Source organism: Pogona vitticeps, chromosome 7 (assembly GCF_051106095.1).
Source record: "Pogona vitticeps strain Pit_001003342236 chromosome 7, PviZW2.1, whole genome shotgun sequence".
Classification (NCBI taxonomy): domain Eukaryota; kingdom Metazoa; phylum Chordata; class Lepidosauria; order Squamata; family Agamidae; genus Pogona; species Pogona vitticeps.
This window is the reverse complement of record NC_135789.1, coordinates 24,799,208-24,823,746: the sequence shown is the minus strand read 5'-3', so window position 1 is coordinate 24,823,746 and position 24,539 is coordinate 24,799,208. Positions and strand designations below refer to the sequence as shown.

The following is a 24,539-nucleotide window of genomic DNA, read 5'->3' as shown; positions in this document are numbered from 1 at the left end:
GAAAAGACAGCCATGTGACTACAATTTATGGTCTGTGTGACTATACATATTGGTATAAAGGAAGGAGGCAATTGAAAGGATTCAAAGAGCCTGTGTGATTAGGCCTTATTAACTTATTGGTTGTATTTCGTACCCCTTTCCAGTAACCCACCCAAGACAACCAAACTCTGACAGATCTTATTTCCCAAGAATGCAGCAGGACTCCTGTCTCTGCGGGATTCGTATCCGCTGTTTCACTTATCCACAGTCTGGAAACATTAAAAATATTAAAAAGCCCTAGAAATGTGTATTTTCAAGATGTATTTAGCAAAACTTACCACTAGATGGAGTCAGAGGCCATGTATTCTTGTGGTTGAAGAATACATAGTATGGTCTTTCTCTCCCTCTAGTGGTCCGTTTTGATTAAAAAATATGAAAATACTTTTTCTGGATTTTTTCTTTCTTTTACCATACTATGTATCTGTAGTTTTCAGCATCCACGGGGTGCTTGGAACCAAACCCCTCCCCCGAATACAGGGGTCCTGCCATATAACCAAACTCACTTTCTGTATCATAGTTCCTGCATGCCAATGTTAAAAATACTGTATTGAGATTCTTCTTACTTTGATTGGTGTCTTACCAATTCTGTCACTTCTTAACAAGTCCGTGTTTTCTCCCAGCAGAAAACAGCGCATTTTCCCCGCCAGCACAGCGCCCGAGAACTCGCCCTCCGAAGCCTCGGCGTTCCAAAAAAGGTTTGTGTTTCCTCCTGAGTTTGGTGTCCTGAGTTTTCTTTGTCTTCTGCTTTATTTTAAGGGGATAGAGGCAAAGCCACTTCCAATTTAGCTATACCTTCTGAAACACTCCGCAGCGCAGTGGAGAGAATGACGGGACTCTTGAGACCTGGGTTCAAATCTCTGATTGGCTGTAGAAACCCCTGGGGGTTGGTGGCAAGGGTAAACTACTCACGGCATATTCCACACACCCCATACATTAAAGCCACTTGACAGCATGTAATACAAATATGTGACAGTTAACTCATCATTTGCAAAGATCCCTGTTTATCCCAGCATACACTATCCTCAGCAATACATGTGATGAATTGGCTTGCTTTTGTTTTGTGATTGGCCATTGGGAAATGATTATAGGCTCCCTTTGCAAATTGATGGCTCGGGCATGGTGCTTTGAAGGAATTACATCTCGAGAGGGAAAACCAGATCACAGCTTCTATTGATTCCCTACAATTTGGGCTTCCTTTGCTCAGGGGATCGGATTTTCTTTGGCAGGGCAGAGAAATGTAATTTATTAATCAGTGCATCTTTTATTGCCCACAGTGGGACAGAAGAGGAAGGACACGGTTTCTAATTTTGGTGAGTGTTCCTTCCACGAAGTTAAAACTGGGGTTTCCTCAATTCCTTACAATCACGCTGTGTAGCCTGAAAGTCTGCAGCATGTCATGGAGGTTTAAGGGGCTGTTAAACTCATCCATTGGTCTCCAGTCCTCAGAAATCAAGGCGAGAGGTGGAAAATGGATGAATAAAGACATTATATGGAGGGTATGTGCACACTTAAATTCTTGCAGTTGATAATAGCAGTCAAAGAGTCACTGCAAACCAGTTACACTTGGAGTGAAATGCATATTAAAAGGCTTTAACGGCACTTGGGAATAGAAAAAAAGTCTCTATATCTCTGTGAAGCTTAAAATATACATTATAGATAGCCTGTCATTAGAAGCAGGAACTACTTCAGTGCTGAGAACATCTGATTGTCACAGCAGGAACTTTCCACACCTTGTGCAATCCACAAATTAACCTGCTTTGCTTTGCAATCAGCTGCTGGGATGTAAACTGAGGCTTTGTTTGCAGGTCTGATCCCTCAGATTGGCTGGAATCATGTCTCTGAAGCAGGAGTGCAATTTCAGCTTATTAAGTCCAACCTGCAGTTTGGCCCTAAATCACAAACAAAGGGGAAAGTTCCTTTTGAAATGGACTTCTTCAGATAACTTAACAAGGAAAGTCACAACTTACATCTCACAGAAGCAATGAATAGTATTGCAGAGTCATTAAGAGGTCATTTACTCACAGGTGATCTCCTCCTTTCTTCTGTAATTAAACATTTCCTTTCTTGCTTAGGGGCTGATGACATTTGGGAACCCAGCTCTGAAGAGGAGACCCCAAGAACCATGGTCGCTATTTTTGACTACAACCCTGCAGAGAGCTCTCCCAACGCAGACACCGAGGTAACAAAGGGTGCTCTTCACTCCATATTTTCTGATCTGAAAAGACAGGGAAGGGGTGCATAAAGCCTAGACCTTAATATTTCTTTTTTTAAAATCTCACTGTTCAGGGACCCACAGCCACTGATAAAATAGCAAGAGAGGGAGGGTTTTAACACCGATACATATGTCAAAATATGAAGCATTTCCATATAAAAACTGAGAAATATGAAAAGTTAAATTGCAATATTAGGCCACCACCGTAGTTAAAACGATTCAGAAGCCACAGAATAATCATCCTAATAAGCTATTCCAGAGTGTTTTCCTGCCACAGTTAACTCAGTCATGAATGAGCTTTAGCATATGGTTATATTAATATAATATAATATATTATAATATAATGTATAATGTATAATATAATGTATAATAAATAATAAATAATAATAATATTAATATAACGACTGGGCAAACCAGTAGCATTTTAACCCCGCCTTTTCTTGAGAGACAAGCTACGTTAAAAAAAATGTCTTGATTCATTCATTTTCTGCCTCTCCCTTTGAGGGACAAGCTACGCCAAAAAAAAAAAAAAAAGATACCTGCTTATAAGCCCAAAAAGCGAAGTCTTTTTCAAAATTCTGTTTAAAACAAAACTCCCCGTTTTTTGGAAACAGTCGTGCAAGGCTGAGCAGCTGTGGACCTCTGGATGCTGTGGGGTTCTAGTACCCATCTTCTCCAGCTAGCCAAGCAAGTTCAGTAGTGTCGGGAGAGGCCTGGGGTCCCACGCAATCCTTATCCCAGGGGATCCTTTGGAGAAAGTTCTGCTCCAGAAATGGAGTTGGTTTCCAGGCAAAGATCGAAAACAGAGACCCAGCGCCCACCCGTTTTCAGCCGGGCCCCACCTCTGATCGGGACACCCCCCCACATTGATCTTTCTTCCTAGGCTGAACTGACGTTTTGCGCGGGGGACCTGGTGACCATTCTCGGTTCCATGGACGATGACGGTTTCTACTACGTAAGTCCCCTGCGGAGCGGGTCCTCTGCTCAGGGCTGTTTGGAGACTGACCATGTCACGGATTGTGTGTGTGTTTCAGTGACTCCGTTCCAGCTTGTCATCACTGCCCACCAGAGCTGTTCCGGGTGCTGAATGTGGTCAGGAATGGATGGGGGGTTCAGCCCTTCCGAGATTCCCCGGCAAAGTTTGGACTAAAACCTGGAGCGGATTCTCTGCACCGTACTCCAGGGTGCCAAGAAAATGGCGAAGTGGGAGCTCCCCCAAGGAACAGGGTGGATCTGAAGGGGGAGTGTCTGGTATTCCAGGGAATCATTAGCCTACAAGTCCCATCATCCCAAGCCAACACAGTCAGGGATCAGGATTTGAGGTGCTAGAAGTCCCAAAGGCCTTTCCTTTCTGCCTCTGCAGGCGGAGATTCGCGGGCAGAAGGGCCTCGTTCCGTCTAACTTCCTGGAAGCCGTGGCCTCGGAGGACGTGGGACCGCCTGACGAGTCCAGCCTTGGAAGGCAGGTAAGGGAGTGGAGGAAAAACGACCATCCAACCTCAGTTTTGAAAGAAAAAGAAAAAAAAAAGAGCCTTCTCGGAGGAGCCTGTATTGCCAAGGAAAACTATCGAAGGCTGGCTCGAAATAACCTTCCTTGTCCTTACTGTGATCTAAATTCTTGTGTGCGTGTTTCCTATTCTTGCACACACACCCCAATGCCTGTTTGTGTTCCCCCAGCACGTGAGAAAGAGACGGGTCCAGTGATACACAGGGGAAGGAAATGAGAAAAGAGGGGGAAAAGAGAGAAATCCCGTAAGTGCCTCAAGTAAAACTTGATTGTGAAAAGGTGAGGCTGTATTTTTTAACAAACGGCGTGGCGGGCTGTGGGTTGGGGCCACGCTGGCATTGTGTGGGTACCTGGAGCGGGGTGTCGGCATGAGGTGGCATGTGGTGTCGGCAAGGTGGGGAAGCCTGGTCTCCGTGTCACTGTGGGGGGGGGGAGCTTGGTGAATCCGCTCCAGCTTTTCTTCCGAACATGAAAGGGGTTCTGTGCGTAGCTGCTGCTAATTTTTAAAGATGCTGTCCGGACGGCTATTCGATACCTTGCAGAGTTCATACAATGTAGAAATGAAAGCCTCTCGCCCAGAGTCTATTTAGCGCAGGAGAAAAAAAATTGAATAAAGACATGACAGAGGTACCAAAACAGTGCTACAGAGGCATCTGTCTTTCTATTCCCTGCCTCTCATAATCCTTGAACCCGGCCACGGCTGGTGACTTTGATTTGACAGGAATGGTGAAGCTACTCCGGGTTTTGGTTTGAACTCTACCATAGCTATCCTCGTGCCCCCACGCACACACTAAAACATAAAACCAGGCTGAGCACCTTATAAAAAGTGTGTAAAGTTCAAACCAAAACCCAGAGTGGATTCATCGGCCTATCCTAGGCCTATCCTAGGCCTAGTTCACTTACCTTACTTTCTCCCCTTCTTCTTCTGTAGTGGGATCCACTCGATCACAAGGGACACCCTCGTGAGATCTTTGCTCAGCAGCTAAAAGCCACCCCTGCCCCCTCGGTCGTGGAGGGGAGCCTCTTTGTCCTTCGTGACCCCGAGATGGGACTTCCTCAGTGTTAAGGGTCAAAAAGATGTCGGGGGGGGGGGGAAAGCCTCCATTCCTGGAAGTTTCAAAAACTCAACCCTTCCGAAAGGGACGCTCTGGTGGCAACGGCTGTGCTGAGCCACCGAAAAAAAGTACTGGAGTAAGAGAGAATGGAGTAATGAGGACTAGAAACCTCAGCCGTGATGGCATTTTGTTTCCAGGAAACTGCTGGGTGAGGTCTGTGAAGCAAGGGGGGCGTGTGTGAAGCTCCAGAAAAGGGGCTATGTCCCCCCCCCAAAAAAAAAGCCCCACAAGATCTCTTTTCCTCAGTGTGTGGTTTTGCCTGTGACGTCGTTTTGTGGGCACCCCCCCATCTCCGTTTATTCCAGAAAACATCTCCTGTTGATGGAATCCAAGCGCCTTCCTCAAATCCCTTCTCTCAGCAGCTCAGCTCCCTCCCCGTCTGACGTCTCCAGTCCCGAATCCAGAACGTTCCGCTCCTCCTCGCCCTGGTGTGCAGGGCTGACTTCATCTGAAACAGAAGAAAGGATGGGTTGCCATCAACGAGAGGACCAACAAAGTGGGAAGAAATTTGTTTCTTTTGAAAGCTGGATGGACAAAAGACAGCCAGGCTTCCGATCCACACATGTTCGCCCAAAGAGGATTCACACACCTCTCTTGACCTGTGTCGTTATCTTTTGACCTGGGAATGTCTCCCTCCAGAGTTTTCGGGAATGAGATTCACAGTGGCCAGAATCCTACCGGGCTAGTGTGTAAACCCATCATCGTGTAAGCGATATGCACTGCTGTTCAGGCGGGTTGCCACTAGGAATGGGATCTCTGGATTTATTTATTTTTATCTCTACATCCCATAATTCTCCATTCTGGGTTTTCTATCCAACACACCCACACTGACAGACACCTAAATGGGGCTCACCTGGGGGGGAAAGGCCTAGCTTAAGGCTTTGAGGCCTATCCTAGGCCTAGTTCCACCTGAACTTCCTGTGTAGAAAGGAAACTCCTGGCTACACAGGAAGCTAGGCCTAAAATAAGCCCCAAAGACTTCCCAGCTAGGCCTTTTCTCCAGGTGAGCCACATCTTGGTGTTGATCGATGTGGTTCTATCAGGTGGAACACCCAGAATGGAGAGCTATAGGCTTTGTAATCCAAAAGAAATCCAGAAATCCCATCCCTTAGCTGTCGTATACTCAGGTGGTCCTCAGTTCATGCACTCAGTTATGGTCACTGATGTATAACAGATATACCACAAGGCAGAGGTGCAGTCAATATATGATTGCATTAGTACATTATTATAATAGGGATGATGTATGGAAATCGTGACACCTCTGGAGGAACTGAATTGGTCTCTTTTCCTCCTAATTCCTTTTATGCACCTCTTAAGCAGCTCAGCAGCTCTGTGTACAAACATCTCAGAATTGTGCAGTCAGCACAATAGTGGGGTGGGGCGGGGGCAAGATAAAATAATATTCCACCGCTTTGTCTCCTTATATAGGGTCACCTGAGACATTGTGGAGAACACATCCTTAAAAGCGGACATTCCTCAAGTGCTGAAAGACAGTTGACTGTCACATCTTTGCACATCTCCTGTAGTTTGCAAATCACCTTGTCTTGTTTTGTGATTGGTCATTGGGAGGCAAACACCGGGTTTGTTTGCGTTGTTCAGTCTGGAATGTCTGCCAGAACTGCTTTTCCGGAACACTAACGGATTTTAGCTTTTAATTACAGTCTCTCTGTAATGGTCAAAATCCTCTTAGTTATGCCCACAACACCAACACTGTTACTTTTGCTAGTGAATTGCCACAAAGGTTCAAAGTCAGCCTAGGCAGGGGCAGAGGTGAGATTTTTGGATTTTATTTACTACAAATCCCAGAATTCTCTATTCGGGGAGTTCTACCTGGCAGACAGCTAAGGGGAACCTTTACCTTTACCTTACCTACCTGGCAGACAGCTGCCTAACTATTTATTATTATTATTTATTATTATTATTTATTTTATTTATTTGAACATTTATAACCCATCCTATATCACAGGACCTGGTGGTACGTTACAAATCTGTATAAAACAATTTTAAAACCTGAGATACTTAAAATAACTTGACATGAAATATCACAAAATTAAAAAATTCAGATATTAAAACCATTGCACTAAAACCTATCTAGGCCATGATCCTTCAGTCCCAAAGGATCTAATAAGTGTGTCATGACTTGGCACCAAAATGTTGCCAGTGTCAGTACTAATTGAGACTCCACGGGGAGGGGCATTAATTAACACAGCTCTCTTTTGCTCACCTGGGAGAAGGGCCTTGACTGGAAGGTTTTGAGGCCTAGCTCCATGTAGCTCCCTGTTCATAAAGAAAACTCCCAGCTAGTACTGGGGCAGAAACAGGAAATGTGGGTGAGCTTAGGCCTAGCTGAGTTTCAGAGCTTTCCGATTAAGGCCTTTCTTCCAGGCGAGCCAAATTTAGCTGCCTGGCTATCAGAAAGGACTCTGAGAATTGAGAAATGTGGGGTTTGTAGTCCAAGAAATCTAAAAATATGATCTCTAGTCATGGGATTTCAGCACTCAACAGATAGCATGTCTGCTGACTTTGAAACTTGCAGCAATTCAGCGCGAAGCATTACATTGTTTGCTTTACACCGCCGTAAAACAGCCATAAGGTTTGGGCCAGAGGATTGGTTAGCCATGAGAAAGAATCGCCACCAGCTTTGTACAAGGCTTTTGCTACGATGTGGGATATGCCGTGTCTTCGTCCCCCAAGTCCATGGAACATTCCAGAAAGCCGACTGTGGGCTCTTGTTTATTTCTCCTGGTCGCCAGGTTTGCCTTGAAGGAGAATTGTGAGTTGCGTTGCCTGCCAGAGACACTCAAGAGGTTTTGCAGGAAGGAAAAGGAGGCTAAACCTGAAATTTTAATTTGAAAATATCTCTCCAAATAGCTGTGGGACTCTTCTCCTTCACCTTTCCTGCCGTGCCAAACAGATTCTGTTTAATCCTCAGGTCTATTTTCGGTGAATTTTTCTGCTCCCAAGGTCTTGTAAGCTGGGGAAGAAAGCAGGTTGCAACCCCACAACTCTGTCTCATGTGAGGTCCATTGCCATGCCCGTGGGAGTGTATTGTCATTGGTGTTGACATCCATGGTGTGTCTCCTTGCTGCTGATGTCTCTCTGCATGTTTTTCCTGGGGGGGCGCGGGACCCTTCTCGTGCCGCTCAGTCTGGGCCATGGAACACGTGGACGAACGATGTTTTTTATTTTAAAAAACAAAAACCTAATTTATTACATTAAAGTCTATTTTCACAAAAATCGAGGCTTCACGTTCCCAGTTCATTGTTTTTGCTAAGGGTCTGCTGGTAGGGATGGGATTTTTGGCTGGTTTGGACGACGGATCCCACTGGAAGGCGGCTAGGCCTAGCACGGCCTAGCTTCCTGCTCTGAAAGCAAGCAAGCTCCCAGAAAGCACTGGGGCAGGAACAGAGCTAGGCCTAGCTCGGCCTCAAGAGCCTTCCAGTTAAGGCCTTTTCTCCCAGGCGAGCCACAGTTAAGTTGATTGTAAGGTGTCTGTCTTCCAGATAGAACTCCCAGAGTGGAGAATTATGGGATTTATACTAAAAAAAAATCAGAAACACCCCCCATGTTTTGCTGAGATGGGTGGGGAAGAATTCTCAACACCATTATTTCCCAGAGCAGTCAATCCTGCCACCATATTTCAATATGGAGACCCTGCATCCTGAGGAAGAATACCACACCAAAATGAAGGAGGACTTTAAATTACTCCATGAGCAGAGCTTAGATGTAACTAGTTACAACTACTTGTTTTTGCCAAGTAGTTGTAGCTAGTTACAACTAGTAACTATAACTAGTAATTACACTGTTACTGCTTAGCAAACTATCTTTTGAGCCAGCTCTACTGTGACTTAAGCTACCTGGTTTATCTGTCGGATGAAGGACAGAATCACCCTGAGTTTAGAAAAGCTGCTTTTTCCAAACTATGCAGAATTATCCAGGAAATCCAGGAGAAGGCAGTCTCACAAAGACACAAGTGGAACTTTTCTTTCCAAGAGGACAATTAAGTTTTAAAACGGGTTTCTCCTGAGTATACCAGTGGGTTGCTTGGTCTTTGCAACGTTCGGCTTTCTGGAAGATGCAATAATTCGGGGTTTGTTTTTTTTCCAACCAGAGGGGATGGGGGAAGAGAGAGAGAGAGGAAAACATCGAAAGAGCCTTCTGTTATGCCCTTAAAAGGGTATCCTTCATGTGCAAGACACATTTCTCAGGTGCAAATAAGGGGAAGCCAAATTTCAACATTTTAAACTGCCTCTGCTCTTTCTCAAGGGATCCTAATTAACTGTGGTTTTTACAGAGGAGCGGGGCGGGAATGTTGTAATTCTGGTTTTCTTCCCTCTTCTCGAGTTAGAAAAAAATATTTTCTCTAGCCCGGTTATGTGCCAGAAAGGGTCCGACCAATTGCAGCTTTCTGGGCAGAGGGGCAAACCTGTGGCCCCTTAGATGTTCGGACTTCCGCACTCAGCATCCTCCACTCATGTGGCCCATGATGCAGGACGGCCTGGAGGGCTAAAGTTTCACCTTCCCCAACTCAGGTTGGGGATTCACTCGTTCTAAACATGTGAAGCCCTGCTGGATGTCTCAGTGATTTAGGTCTCTGGCTGCAGAGCCCGAAGTTGTGAGTTCAATTCCCGACAGGACCTCCTCGGCAGGCGCTGGACTGGATGATCTTATAGGGTCCCTTCCAGCCCTGCAGTTCTAAGATCATTATAATAATATTAGTATGATAAGTAGTATACAACTGTGGGAACAACAGCAAAATGGGAGAAGATAACTTTTCTGGAGTTTGCCTAGACTCACAGATTTATTTCCGTGTGACTCCCGGAGATGACAAACCAAGGAGCAGAGAATCTGGGTTACACGGGGTATGTTTGTACATATTTTTATGCCTTTGGAAATGTCTTCGCACCAACGTTCTCCCAAGAGAGGGAATACATTGTTTTGGATCTCAGGCTTCTCCAGAGCCGATCTTCCCCGGCAGATCCATCGTGCTGCCAAAACGACATCCTTTCAAATTTGTTTTTCATGGATCAGTTCGTCCCCTACCCATCTTTCCTCTTATCATGTCAGTTCGGGGAGATTTCCTCCACCTCCTGTGATCTTCCCAAAACTCTTTGTGATGTAGGTCAGACTGAGAAAGAGAGAGGGACCGGCCGGGCCGAGGCCAGCGTGAGACTCGCAGCTCGGCAGGGAGAGAGAGCCCAGATGGCTAACGTTCTAGTGCAGAGATCTCTAACCACTGTGCCACCCTGCCTGCATAGAAAGCCCTCCGCTACTCCCTGTAAGTCCCTCCCTGACGTGATTCGCCAAAATGGGCCAAGTGTCCCGGTTTGCTGGCCCCGTTTGCTTGATTTCGTTTGTCTTTCCACACTGCCGTTGGCAATGCCACCGCATGAGACAGCACAAGCGACACACCAGGCTGCCGGATTCTGTGCAACAGGCAATTTTTGCAAAGCTCGGTTTTTCTGGAGAAGTCCCCTTCCTCATCACCCCCCCATACCTCCCCTCTCGTTCCTTCACGGGGTGCAAAGCTTGGCCCGGATTTCCCCAGTTAGGATATAAAATCTTGCAGGGGCCCTGCATTTAGGGGGCTGCTGCTCCAGGCTTGATTTGCGTAGCTTAGCAAAAGGAGGGGAAAGGAATCAAAGCAATTCCATGACTGCACAATCATTTTGATCCCTTTCCCCCCTTATATAGCCACGGGATTGCTTTGATCCTTTCCCCCTCCTTTTGCTAAGCCCCATGGGACTTAGCAGGCAGAGGGGAAAGCGGGGATCAAAGCGATCCTGCAGCACTTTGATCCCTGCTTTCCTTTTGCTAAGGCTTAGCAAGTGGAGGGGAAAGCAGGGATCAAAGCCCCGCAGGATCACTTTGATCCCTGCTTTCCCCTCCACTTGCTTTTTTCCCCTCCTCAGCTTACTTCCGTGTATAAGACGACCCTCAATTTTGAGTCTAAAGATTTTACACAAAACTATAGTCTTATACATGAAAAAAATATGATCTATGGTTCTACTTGTTGCCATACTGCAAATCCCAGCACCCTTCACCATGGTCTGGGCTGAGGCTAATGGGAATTGTAGTCCAGCCACCCCTGAAGGGCCACAGTTGCTCCCACCCATATATCAAAGGCCGATACAGTTCAGAAACGAGAGAGCTAAACAGGAAGAGTTTTTGTAAAGTTCAGAAGAATGTTCTTTAAATAAATATACCTTTTGTAAGGAACAGGGCAGCTTTTTAGAGAAGATTATGCAGGCCCTAGGGGAAAGTTTTCTAAGCATCTGGAGGGAAATTAAAACTTTCTTTTTCTTTCTGCACTGGAGCGAGAGTCCGAGTAAGCTTAAAAATATTTGATTTTCAAACCACGCAATCTTTATAATTTGGGCAGGCAGGTCTTTTAAAAGGCCTTTAATTTCATTTAAGCACCTAAGGAGAGCATGTTGAAGTCTGGAGGGCTCTGTTCAAACATTCTCCATGGGCTGATTGGCAAGATGATGAAACGTTAGTGCCCCCGAGACGAATCCTTCCTGGCTGTTGTGTTTCATCCTGTGGCTTACTGCCTCGTGGCTAACTATCCAGCAAAGCCAAGCTCATTCACACCTTGTAAAGCCAACATTGGAAGATCAACCGATGTCTTTTACTTTTCAAGGCAGCGTTGCTTCTAACTGGGAAGCTGCCATCTCGCCTTTTTGTTTGCTTTTCTGCCAGGACCTGCCAAGTAGATGTATTGGGATGCTGAGGTACTGAATCTTTCTTCTGCTTGGGCCTTCCCCTGCCCCATTTTTTGATCCATGGGCACCCAGTGGAAGATGTGTTTCAGGAAGGAGAAAAGAATTTATTCATTTATTTTATTTTATTTAGTAGGTGTGGTGTGGGTGGGTTTTTTTTTCACTTCCTCCACCAATCAAGTTCTTGTGGTCAGAAGTTCCTCCCATTCTCCCGGTTGTGAGTAAGTAGAAAAAGTGTTGGTCACCAAATCACTTGAGGTCAGGCAGCTAGAATATGGCAGGTGAGTATATTTTTTTCTCTTCACCTTTATAAAAAAAAAAAATCCTGATTTATCCTTTCCTTTTTGGGGGGATGTCTCTCTTCCTGGTAACTTTCTCCATCCCACCTTTCCCCCACCTGGTCCCTTCTGGATGAGTTACAATTCCCATCATCCCCAGTCAACGTGGCCCCTGGAGTTGCACCCCCAAAGATGGGGGGGAGAGGAGTTTTGCATGGTGGCCCTGAAAAGCTCTTTTTCATGGGTAGCAAAAGTAAGATTTCATATTTAAAAAAAAAAACCAAAGGTGGCGTGATCTGATTTTGTTCTTTTGAAAAAAAGCTTGTAAGCCACCTGTAGCCGGTATCGTTTCATGGAAAAGGTAGGGTATAAATGTAATACAAAATAAGATCTTGATTTGAATGGGAGGGTTAAATATGTGGATGAAAATCCCACTGGAGTTTCTCTTTTGTTGGGCGCACTTCCAGATGTAATGTTTCCACCTCTGTGATTTGCTTTTTTTTCTTTCTCTTGCTGATGGAAACCTATGGAACTTACATCTTCGTGCTGAGTGACATAGCGCTACATTGAATCTCTCCTTTAGCACTGTACTGTACTTGACTTGTGCTTGAGCATCCCAGGGCCCAGAAAGTGTTGGGCGTCACTGAGCAAAAGTCGTGCCCTTTCTCCTTCAAAGTCACCTTGGGTCCTTTTAAGGAGAAAGGCAGCTGGGGTTGCAAAGCTCAGCCCGGATTCCTCCACCGCCTGGTGGGATAGGAACAGCCCACTGGCCAAGATTTGTGAGGTTCGGATGCAAATCCTTGCAAGGGCCCTGCTCCTCCAAACTGAATTTCTCTCTCCTTTGGTGAAGGGAGAATTTCCTGCTGCTCTAAACCTTGTGTATATTTCTAGTTAGTTAAAAAAAGAAAACAGCCCAGATGGCCAATCACAACTGATAGAGGATCTGGAGGGGTGTTTAACCATTTTTTTAAAAAATAGGACCCCCCTTTTTGTTCTAAAACCTATCTCTGGAAAATCCATGCCCCTATATTGTTCTACTGGGTGGAAGAAAGGTGATTCAACCAGACCTTGAGAAATCAAGATTCCAGTCCTCATGAGGTCGTGAAATCATTCAGTTTCCCCCTTTTCTTCTGCTTCATTCTTCCTTCTGAACTGGACTGACCTTGGGTTTTTATTTCCCCCCCCCCTCCAGCCACGAAGCAGCACCTTGTGGCCCTTTTAAGTTTCTTGATGGTGTTGACGTCACTGAGTGGAGGAGAGCCTTCTCTGAGTGGTACGTTCCTTTCCTTTGGCCCCGTGGGGGTCTTTTAAAAAGATCTGGAGTGATCTGGGTATGGGGTTTCAAATCTCAAAATAGCCTGATACATTTGACCGTGTAGGAACAGAACCGCAGGGCATAACTCCTCTGAACATGTGGCCACTGGATTACACCCCGGGGCTGTCAAGAAAGCTTCCCTGGGAAGCGGTTTTCTCGATTTTGATAATCATGCAGAGTTTTTAAGACTCTTGCGATCCGCGTTTCCTTCAATCTGGAGTGCTTCTCCTGCCACTTTGGACTACAGATCCCAGCAGGCTGTCTGGGGGGCTTCTGGGAACGGGAGTCCAAAGCAGGAGGAAAGGAACGGGCGAGAGGAGGAAGTCCAAACCAGAGCTGAAATCAGCAAAGTTGAGAAGATGCTGCTTGCATCTAGGGGGCACAACCATTCTGCGAGGCGGGTCACGCCACGACCATGTAACACGCCGAGGGATTGGAACCCAGGTCTCTGGTATTCTATTTATTTATGTTTTATGCAGTTCTTTCATTTCCATGCCACCTCAAGGGGGCTGTAACCACTAGGCCACCCTGGCTTATTAGCTTTAATAACCGAAAGGTTCGTGTAGATTGTAACAGACGTGTGCCGCTTATGACAGGTGTTGTGTGTCTGTTGTGTGTTTTGGTTGCAGCCCTTGGAAAAAAACTGGGTACCCCTGCACTCCTACAAAGCGTGGAACAAGCCAAGCAGCTGGTGGATTACTCATACGAACGCACCCAGGCCCGGTAAGTAGCTCCCATCGACCAATGTGACGTTGCCTAGTGGTTAGGCCCTTGGAAATAGACCTTCACATTCCCAGGGCCTCCTAAGTCCTCTGTGAGCCTCAAAAACTTGCTGGGTGGCTTCAAGCTAGCCTCTAACCTCTCTCTGACTTCGCCTGGTCTACCTAACAGGACTGTTGTGAAGGTCTGAGGAGGAGAAGGGACAGAGCCCTTTACATGGGCTTGAACTCATGGGAGAAAAAAAGAAGATAACTCATATAGATACGTCCCTGCAGCATAGGTCTGTTCCTGTGGAACATTTGAAGAGGAGAAATATTTAAAATTGAAATATATAATTCTTGATGGGCAGTGCAGCCTTTAAAAAAAAATAATAATAAGGGTGTCTGTCCCCACCCACCAGCTTGAAGGAGAAGCTGGGGAGAGAGAATGTCAGCCCGTCGGATATCCTGGTATCCTTCAAGCAACCGGTGGGAAAAACCCGGGCGGCTGTCCGAGCGGCCGATTACATGCACGTCACCTTGGCGCTTCTGAAGGAGAAGCTGCGACACGAAGCCTCCAGAGACTTCAACATCACAGGTATGGAAGGGGCAGGGAAGCTGGTCGGCCTCATCCTGACCTGGGCAGAGCAGCACAGGAGCTGAGGATTGGCCTGGGATGAAAACGGGCGAGGGAGGGCCCGTCAGCCCCAGGAATCTCAGAGGTGATCCCCCTGAACTGGCTCCAATACTCATTCTTTTTTTTCAAATTAAAAAAAATAAGTTGTTAGTCATATTTCCACCCCCTCTGTGTTTCTGGAGATGCTCCATTTTTCATTCAGAGGTACAGGAAGACACCTGTATCCACGGGGGATTGACTCCACCACTGGTAGATACTGAAAAACGTGGATTATAGTAAACACTACTTTAATGACACAGTAAGTGCTATACAATATAGCATGGCCTCTGACTCCCTCTTATGGCCAGTTCTGGTAATGACATTGTGGAAATATATTTCCCTAGTGAATGCAATACACTGCATTGTCTATGGCTCCCTCTAATGGCCAGTTCTGGTATATCCACTTTTAAAAATAAATATTTCTAGTATTTTTCTTTTTAGAGTTTTAATATTTTCAGACTGTGGATAAATAAACCAGCGGAGACTGACCCAATGGATAAGGGGGTCCTACCATATTTATAAGCACAAAAATACATTTAATGATATGTGTCATTATGGGCTTTTTAACTTTGTAATTTACTGCATTTTAGTCTAACTTGTTTGACTCTTGAAGTGCCCCCTTCAGCTCCCTTGCCAGGGGAACGGCAGCATAGAAAGAAAGCATACAAACAAATATGTAAACCATAACGAGGGTGAAATGCCCCACTCTAGCCCTGATGAGCGTATGAGAGGGCTTTTTCTCTTCAAAAGTCAGAAAAATATTTTGGGCTTTGGCAGCCCTTTGCCATTATTTTCAGAGCCCACGTGCTTTGATCAAAGTGCTAGGAATCCTAGATTAGCTGAGCCCGAAGGGATCCCCAAGAAGAAACCACCAGTTAAAGCATCTCAGGAATTTAGTCATTCGCTGAAGGCCCACAAGCCACTCTGTCTAGACAGAAATAGAGACGTACAACTGATGGAATACAGGGAAAATCTAGAGGTAATGGCCCATTTCTGGCCTTGGGCTTTATTTCTCCTCTGTGGTTTCCGATCTCTCTGGCAGATGTGCTGAGCCCGGATCAGATGCTCACCATCTACAAGGCAACCGGCTGTAGCCACCAAGAAAAGCAGACCATGCAGTGTGATGACAAAAGTCCGTACCGGACCATCACGGGCGAATGCAATAACAAGTATGTTTCTCAAGCTGGGGTGGGCAGCTCCTGGGGTTCACAAACTGGCTTTTAACAGCCCCAATTAGTGTCCAAACTTTCCTTCTCATTTGAGATCCAGTCACCTTGCTTCCTTCACTACTTTTTGTGACCTTGAGTGCAGTGAAGCCCCATGGGTCCAATGTCAGCTGGGCAGTGAATCCATTCCAGGTTTTCCTTTTAGGGCCATAGAGGTTCTGCACTCTGGCTCGTTCATGCAAATTTCAGGGTAAAATTTGGAGCGGATGCACACTGGTGTATCAGCCTTCTGTCTAGGGCTTCCTGGTTTACTTGGGCTGTCTTAAGGGTTCCATCATCTCAAATTCTTTGAATTAAGGGAGTTGGGATACCAATAAAATCCCTGAATTCTAGTGTGGCTCTGTATGGGCATCCCTTGGTGGACCAGACTCCCATTCCTGAATCTTTTAAAGGCCATGCCAATGATTGCCATCTCCCACAATCATTCTCACAAAAATCAGATTTTTTTTCCAGACTAGAAAAAGCCTCTTTTGCCCCCTAGTGGCCCAGAACATTAGAACAGGAGATCTTACAACATGGCAAGATTGCCCTCCTATGCCCCCTAGAGGCTATAAAAGGAATTTAAAATCCCCTTTTTAGGGGATAGAGATGGTGGTTTTTCTGTGGTTTTTCCATGGAAAAAGGTCTCTTTTCTTGACTGTTTGCACACAGTGGGAAATAAACTCTTGAGTTTTTTGTGGCCTCTTCCAGGAGAATTTCAACACTGGGGGCCAGCAACCGGCCCTACGCCCGGTGGCTTTTGCAGGAGTATGAAGATGGAGTCTGTCTCCCTCGTGGTTGGACAGGAACAAAGCGGTATAATGGATTTCTCCTGCCCAATGTGAGTCATTGACCCTTCCTTCCTTACCATGTCTTTTTTTTCCAATGTGAATTTCTATATTGGGGGACTGGGTGAGTGTGTGAATACAGAGCGGCTGGATCCAGGATCTAGAAAGCAACAGATTCTTATCCATCATTCTCCAGGTCCGCACCATCTCCAACTCTATCGTCCGTTTTCCCAATGATAAGCTCACAGAGGACAGGTTTCGGTCCGTTATGTTCATGCAGTGGGGCCAGTTCATTGACCATGACATGGATTTTGGGCCCGGCGTGACAGCCACCCTCACCTTCATGAAGGGTGTGGATTGTGAGATCACCTGTGCCAAAGACACTCCGTGCTTTCCCATTAAGGTATGTGGAATGCCAGGGCTCCTTTGGGCCGTGGCATAGAGCGGCCACACTTGGAGGGACAGAGTAGAGCAGTGGTGGTGTCAAGACTACCAAGGTCAAAGCACTAGGACTTTCTGATCCTCCCCCCACCATGACCTCTCCTCAAAATCTCACAAAAATATGAAAAGGCTTTTTCTGCCCCCTAGTGGCCCAAAACATTAAAGCAGGAGTTCTTAAAACATGGCAAAATTGTCCCCCTGCGCCCTCTAGAGGACAAAAAAGGAATTTTAATTCAATTTTTTTAAAATTACATTGTTTGGAGATCTCTTGATATAGTGATGCCCTCATCATCTCTCCATACTTCCATCTGGTCTAAGCTGCAGTCAGTAACTTTAAGACCCGACTTTGAGCAGGGCAATAGGTTGTCTTAGGAGGGAACATGCCTTAATGGAGAAGAACGTGTTGGTACATCTTTCCCTTCAATCATCCACTCACACCACCCAATCCTCTCAGGCCATGTTCCTCTGGGTTGCCACCCCAATGGAGGTCCGGAAATCCTCTGCTACGAACGGGGCCTTCTTGCTCGTGGTGCCATCCCTCTGGAATGCTCTCCCTGTGCAGCTGCGTCTGGCCTCCTCCCTCACAGCCTTTAAGAGGATGCTCATATCAAGGCTGTCTACTAAAGCCATTGACACCATCCTCTCTTCATATTTTATAGACTGATAATTTGGATGATTCCTGCTTGTCGTCATTTTGGTTCCATTTTTATTTCTTAGGTATTCTTGTTGTATTTGTGCATACCTGTGGTTTATTTTTTGGCCCATTATTTGTGATTTATTTTATGTTATTGTGTCTTAGGGTGCGAACCACTCAGCATAGTGCCCAGCATGAATCAGCGCAGTATGCAATTGAGGTAAGCAGGCAGGCAGGCAGGCAGGCAGGCAGGCAGGCAGGCAGGCAGGCAGGCAGATAGGCAGATAGACAGATAGACAGACAGACAGACAGACAGACAGACAGACAGACAGACAGATAGATAGATAGATAGATAGATAGATAGATAGATAGATAGATAGATAGATAGATAGATAGATAGATAGATAGATAGATAGATAGATAGATAGATAGATAGATAGATAGATAGATAGATAGATAGAGTGAGCAGGTGGATTTTATCTGCCTGGGACTCTCTGGGTTCTGTATAGATGTCTTAAAAGACACCTGAAAATGAATAACAAAGCCAAGCCAGAAGTCCACTTCCTGTTTGGAAAACTAGGTTTTTGGAATAATTAAATGCTTCAGGGAACTATGAGCTACAGGTATTTTACAAGTGCATCATCACTCATGGAATTATCTGAGAGCTGCAATTTGTCTCTCCTTTTTTGCTAGAAAAAGAGGGAGTCATCAGAGAAGCCACAGACATGGCTTTGGGGAGTATATACATGCCTCGGCTGCCTCAGCGTAGTTCATCTTTTTTTGCTACAGATCCCGCCCAATGATCCTGTAAAAACACCGGGCGACTGCATCCCATTCACCCGGGCAGCCCCGGCGTGCAATGGGGGCTATGCCATCCGAAACCAGATCAACGCTCTCACACCCTTCATCGACGGCAGCATGGTGTATGCCAGCGAAGTCAAGTGGGCGCAGCAACTGCGAAACCTGACCAACGATCTGGGGCTATTGGCCATCAACCAGAACTTCACGGATCGTGGATGGGCCTATCTCCCCTTTGGCAACCCGGAAGGTTTCCCAGATTTCTGCCCCAGAACCAATCCAACTTTGAATATCCCCTGTTTTCTTGCTGGTAGGTCCTTTGAAGTGCCCAGACTTATCTAGATGGGGGGGGAGGCAGGTTCCATAGTTTGGGGTAGACTTGTCTTGGAAGGAGAGGTTGACGTGACAGGCGTGGATGATGAGAGGCTCTGATGAGAAAGAGGCAACAAAGCCACAATTAGTCCAAACTACTAGAGCTGTCCAGGGTCCTGAAATACCACTTCCCAATAAGAATAGAGTGGGAGCCCCCACTATCCATAGCATGGCGTGGTTCCATCTAGTGGCCAGTTCTGGTACTTACATGCTGGGAATATGTTCCTCTCTAGCGGACACTATACATCACATGGCCTCTGGGTCCCTCTAGTGACCAGCTCTGGTAACTCCATCATTAAATTTTATTTGGGAGGATTTTTCTTTTTAATATTTTCAGACCGTGGATAAGTGAATCAGCGGATAAAGGGGTCCTAATGTATCTTTATTTGTTTGAAACATCCTTTCTATGCTCCGTCTAGAAGAAAGAAGGGCCCCGTGGGTTTTCACCTGTTTCCCTTATGTGCGTTTTTGTTGCTGTTTTTTAAAGGGGATAATCGGGCCAATGAAATGCCGGCTTTGACGGTCCTCCACACGCTTTTCCTGCGGGAGCACAACCGCCTGGCCACTGAGCTGAAGAGGATGAACCCCCAAATGTCGGGAGAGGTCCTCTACCAGGAAGCCCGGAAGATCGTGGGAGCCATGATTCAGGTGAGGATGATGAGGAAACAAGAGACGAGGTTTTGCAGAGCCTTCTAGCAGCTTGAGAAGAGATGTCTGCCTCCAACCTTGTTGGCTTGTCAGGTACAATCCAGATAACATATTTCCTGTTAGCAAATCCCTCTAGCTTCATTTTCCCCATCAAGAACGTTTTTTAATTTTCTTATTTTTGCCTTTCATCCACCAAGCTCAGAAACAAGGGTTCTCCTTGTCCCCTACTTTCTCCTCACATCAACCCTGTGAGGTTGGCCACCTGGAAAGATACAGGGTATTTCGTGGCTCACAGAGGAGAGGATTCTGGATCTTCCCACTCACAGTTTCTCTCCAGAGGCAGCTTGGCCTGTTCAGGTTGCCGTTTGGCCCGACTGCATTTCCTTTTCGGGATTCTAAGACCAACAAGATATTTTAGGGACTGAAAATCTCTCCACATGCCCCCCACTCGGAGACACAACTCTTGAATTCCAGACAGTGTTATCTAAAGCCACAGTTTAACGGAAAAGGCTCCGGAGTCTGGCTGAGCTCGAACAAGGACATTTCAGCCTGTAGAATAGCATAAAAACATTTTGCAGATCCTAGAATGGTGGGAATCTTTTTTTTTAAAGTTTCAAAAATATAATTTTTGGGGAAATTAGCGGAAGAGATGCAGAGGCCTACTAAAACAGCATCTCGTGTGGATGGTGTTTCAATTTGGCCCCTCCTTGTCTTCCAGAAAATCACGTATACCGAATATTTGCCGGCCGTCCTGGGAGATTCCATCTCTAATGTTGGGCCCAGGGCTTGGAATCGATACCGGGGCTACAACGAGTCCGTGGACCCCCGCATCGCCAGCGTCTTCACCAACGCTTTCCGTTTCGGGCACACTTTGGTGCGGCCCGTTGTGTTCCGTCTAGACAGCCGTTTCCAAATCCAAAGCGAGACGCCCCTACACAAGGAGTTTTTTGCATCTTGGAGGATCATAAAAGAAGGTCAGTTCCCTTCTGGAAGACTGTCACTCTGAGCATCCTGGCCAGAGAGCATCCAGGGTCGTCTCAAAGTCCTGATGAACCCAAACGCCTCCCCGGGCGGTTTACGAACAGAGACAACCTCCAGATCTTTTTAAAGATTGGAAAAAGAGGGGGGGGGAGCCCCATCCGTCATCGGGTGAGGACAATGGAGGTGTTTCTGGTTGCGTAACGGTGACAGAGAACCGGCGTGTTGGTTTTATTTCGAAGCCCTTGGACTGGGAGACGGGAGAGCTGAGTTCAAATCCTCCTGGATCCATAAAACCCGGTGGCTGCACAAAAAAGAAGGGAAAAGATTGGGACCCCTCGGAGACTAACACATTTTTGTGGTTGATCGTTCTTTACCGAAACAGACATAATGCAGCTTCTCTGCAAACTCGCCTGTTAAACATATGCGGGGCTTAAATTGCTCAGCCCGACTTACCTTAACAGGGTAATTTTTGCGGGAAGATGTACAGTAGTAGGAAAGCAGGCTACATTTATGAGAAATAAATGTAGTAAATGAATAAATGAGGGAATACATAATAGGTCAAAGGGGGTGCCCAGAGACTTTGAAAACAAACTTAACAAACTGCCTCCCTCTAGAAAACCCAGGTTTATTATAATGGAAGCCAGTGGATAAGTGAATCAACAGATACCAATCCTGTGGATAAGTAATATTCATATATATTTAAAATGTTGTTTTCCACTTTTCCCTTCACATCCATGGGCCTGTTTTCCTGTTTAACACATGGTTTTAATAACAGTAAGTGAAATTAACACATTATTCCCAGCTTCTGGCTTAAACAGCTTTCCATTTGGACGTTCCCTCTAAAGTTCAGCTGAAAGCGGCTGACAGATAGAGCTTTTGTCTAACGATCCTCGGCTCTTCGTCTTTCCAGGAGGCATCGATCCGATCTTGCGGGGCCTGATGGCGAAGCCGGCCAAGCTGATGAGACAGGACCAGCTGGTTGTGGACGCTATCCGAGACCGACTTTTTGAACAGGTTTCGAGGATCGGCTTAGATTTGCCGTCCCTGAATATGCAACGGGGCCGTGATCACGGCCTGCCAGGTAAGAAAGAAGGGGAGGGGGTGTCCATCTCTGAGGCAAAGACCTGAAGACAACGCCAGTTATCATTCAACGAGCCCAAACTAACAATGCAGACCTGAATCCCCCTAAGAAAACCATTAGAGAAGAAAACTAAGGAGGAGGAAAGAACTCATCTCTGCAAAAGCCATCGTCCTAAAAAACGGAGCGTAGGGCTGTAGCAAATCATCTTCTTCTGAACCAGATCTTTGACCCATCATAGCATGGAATTCTCCACGTTGGTTTTATACCTGCACTAGCCTTTTCTCCCTCTCCCGTTTAGTTTACATTGCTGGGTCCGGTGAATTTGTTTGGATTTTAATCAATATTGTATTAATTGGTATTTTATTTGCTCTTGGTCTCTTGGTGTCAGTTATGTTCAATTGCCTTCCTTCCTTCCTTCCTTCCTTTATTTATTTATTTATTTATTTATTTATTGTGCTGATATATTTGCTTTTTCTTAACATGTTCCGAGCCATTCCCAGCAGTCTGTTTGGAAAAGCTGGATATAGATAAATCCGTGATTATTAGGAGTGGGATTTGGGGATTGCTTGGACTAGAAATCCCATCATTCTCCATTTTCAGAGGCCTACCTGACAGGCAGGCACTTTACAGACACCTAAATGGGGCTCACCAGGGAGAAAAGGCCTCATTTTGAAGGCTCTGTAGCTAGGCCTAGCTCCACTCAAGCTTCCTGTTCCTGCCCCAGTGCTTGCTGGGTGTTTTTCTTTCTGAACAGGATGCTTGGGAAGAGCTAGGCCTAGTTCAGGCTCAAAGTCTTCCAGCTGAGGCCTTTCCTCCAGGTGAGCCATAGGTCAGTGTTATAAGTTATATAGCTGTCAAATGGAGACCTATGGGATTTGTATTCCAAGAATTAAAAAAAATTCCATGCCTAATGATAATTTTTTAAAAAATCGCATGTCTATGCAGCTTCTTTGCCCCATGAAAACATCTTGGCAGCCGCCCTGTTCAGGATGTTTTCTTAGAGAATAATTCACATCTGCTTAACTTTCACCCTCTCAATCTACAGGTTACAATGCCTGGAGGCAGTTCTGTGGTCTCTCTCAGCCCCGTAATGAAGCAGAGTTGGCAAATGTCCTCCAAAATCCGGGACTGGCCAAAAAATTCATTCAGTTGTATGGGACGCCCAGCAACATTGACCTCTGGGTGGGGGGTGTGGCGGAGCCCCCCGTCCGCAATGGCCGAGTCGGTCCTTTGCTGGCATGCATCTTTCGCACCCAGTTCCAAAAACTCCGGGATGGGGACCGGTGAGTAGATCACAGTGGGTTCCAAAATTTTACACACACCCCTGAGCCTCCTTGAGATCCCATTGGAGATCATGTCTCTTTGAATATCCTTGTGAAATCAGTTGCCCCGAATTTTCTCTCTCTCTCTTTCCTTCCAGATTCTGGTGGGAGAATCCTGGCGTGTTTACCCCTGCACAGCGCCAGGCTCTCACCCAAGCCACGTTGCCTCGCATCATCTGCGACAACACCTACATCCGGGAGGTTCCGCGGTACATATTCCGAGCAAACCAATATCCGCGCAACTTCGTCAACTGTAATGCCATTCCAAGAGTCAGCCTCTTCCCGTGGAAAGCAAAATGTAAGTCTTTCCCTGGGAGAGGAGAAAGAGGGAGTCCCATCACATGCTCAAAAGATGAGCCAACGGTTTGAAAGGATGCAAAACACCCATCCACTGCTTCACACTCTGAAATGAAACAACTGCGGCTTATTTTTGGGTCCATGCGCACACCGTGTGCAATAGCACTGATGCTTTTTGCAAGGAAATTGGGGGCAAAATTTCTCCCTCTCAAGAAACTCATCCTCTTCTTATCTCTTTCATCTGCAGAAGGATGATATGGAGGCTTCTGCAGTTGTTTCAGTCCTCTTAATCCTGGAATGTATCCTTTAGTTTGCTGCAACTAATTTCTTGTGTACCCTTAGCCCAGATTTTAATTTTTATTTCTGTTTTGCCAGAATGGAGAGCTGCTGCCTCTCCCTGCTTTCTCCTGCAAACAGATGTAACTTGCTGCTATAAGCCATGTGCCTATTTGCATTTCACACCGCAATGCAGTTATGGTCTGGAAAGTTAGCTTCTGCAAATCGGCTGCTGTGGGTGCTCGAAATATCATGTCCGTCTTCTTTCTGCTGGCCCGTCCATTATCGCCTAACCAAAAATCAATCTGGCTAATAGCACGCGTGAAAACTCTGCTGATAATGGATCTTTTTGGGGCTCTCCCTTAAAGGGTGGGAGAATTAATCCTCTCTTGCAGGATTAGAATCGTTGGAATACCCCACCTCCCATTTTATCTCTTGAGACAGTGCGGTGTCATGAGTACAGGGTTGGGCCACGGAGAGCTGGGTTCGAATCCTTCCTTGGCCACGAAACTCACTAGACAACTTTGGGGCAGATGTACTCTCTCCGTTCCACCTGTTCCACTCTAACAGGAGCTGGCAAGGTTCCTGTTTCAAGGATGCTGAATCGACTCTGGAGTCTTGTCTGTGGTTTAGATGCGCTCTCCATGGTGCTGAATCTGGATTAGGGATAACTGTTAAGAACCCTGTAAATTTCAGTGTAAAATCTGGGCTCAACTCCTCAGCCTTCCATGTTTCACAGGTTATGCTGGAGGTGAAGTGAAATATAGCAACAAATCATAAATATGGCAGATTTTTTCCCCTTTAAATTGCTGCAGAATATGACGACACACATGCTTCCTTAAAGCCAGCCAGCTGGCTTGTGTTACTTGGTAAAGATATAAAATTTTGGAAATAAATGAATTGTATCCACTCATTTTTATTGGTGAAGTTTCTGCACCCTGCAGCCACATGCCATGCACATTTATTTGCATTTACCTATTTATAAGTATACATGACTTGCATTCATGAAAACCAAAATGTACCTCAACAATGAATGGGATAGAAAAACATACATGCAATCATATGATAACAGTATTATGTGTAAAAGACATGATGGGCTGAACTATGGTGGAAGTAGGTGATGCGAAGAATATAT

General features: G+C 45.9%; 3 protein-coding genes across 8 annotated transcripts in view; all 3 read left to right on the top strand.

Annotated features, from left to right (window-relative positions):
* The window catches only part of TSPOAP1 (TSPO associated protein 1), a 41,999-nt gene extending 39,844 nt beyond the window's left edge, over positions 1–2,155 (top strand). For 3 of the 5 annotated variants that reach the window (XM_078379397.1, XM_078379398.1, XM_078379395.1), the window contains exons 26-27: positions 660–734; positions 1,314–1,414. In XM_078379397.1, the coding sequence (XP_078235523.1) occupies positions 660–734; positions 1,314–1,414 (176 nt within the window). Of the gene's footprint in view, positions 1–659; positions 735–1,313 lie in introns of all 5 variants that reach the window. The other 2 variants (XM_078379399.1, XM_078379396.1) reach the window with 1 other exon arrangement.
* Positions 2,021–8,109, top strand: LOC144584082 (RIMS-binding protein 2-like). Of its 2 annotated transcripts, none has more exons than XR_013538118.1 (5): positions 2,021–2,218; positions 3,135–3,206; positions 3,615–3,712; positions 3,928–4,002; positions 4,689–4,897. XR_013538118.1 is itself a non-coding variant. In XM_078379400.1 (5 exons), the coding sequence occupies exons 1-4, from the start codon at positions 2,021–2,023 to the stop codon at positions 3,952–3,954; spliced, it is 399 nt and encodes a 132-aa protein (XP_078235526.1). In that variant the 3' UTR covers positions 3,955–4,002; positions 4,689–8,109. The 2 variants fall into 2 exon arrangements, 1 of the variants encoding a protein (XP_078235526.1); XM_078379400.1 differs by having other exon boundaries at positions 3,615–3,716; positions 4,689–8,109.
* A 3,759-nt stretch (positions 8,110–11,868) lies between these two features.
* LOC110084515 (eosinophil peroxidase) lies at positions 11,869–23,825 on the top strand. Its single transcript, XM_078379099.1, has 12 exons — positions 11,869–11,875; positions 13,817–13,910; positions 14,308–14,483; positions 15,604–15,730; positions 16,478–16,607; positions 16,751–16,957; positions 18,419–18,737; positions 19,287–19,447; positions 20,166–20,421; positions 21,339–21,509; positions 22,555–22,792; positions 22,930–23,825. Exons 1-12 carry the CDS (start codon positions 11,869–11,871, stop codon positions 23,198–23,200), a joined length of 2,157 nt encoding a protein of 718 aa, XP_078235225.1. The 3' UTR covers positions 23,201–23,825.
* Positions 23,826–24,539: the final 714 nt, after the last annotated feature.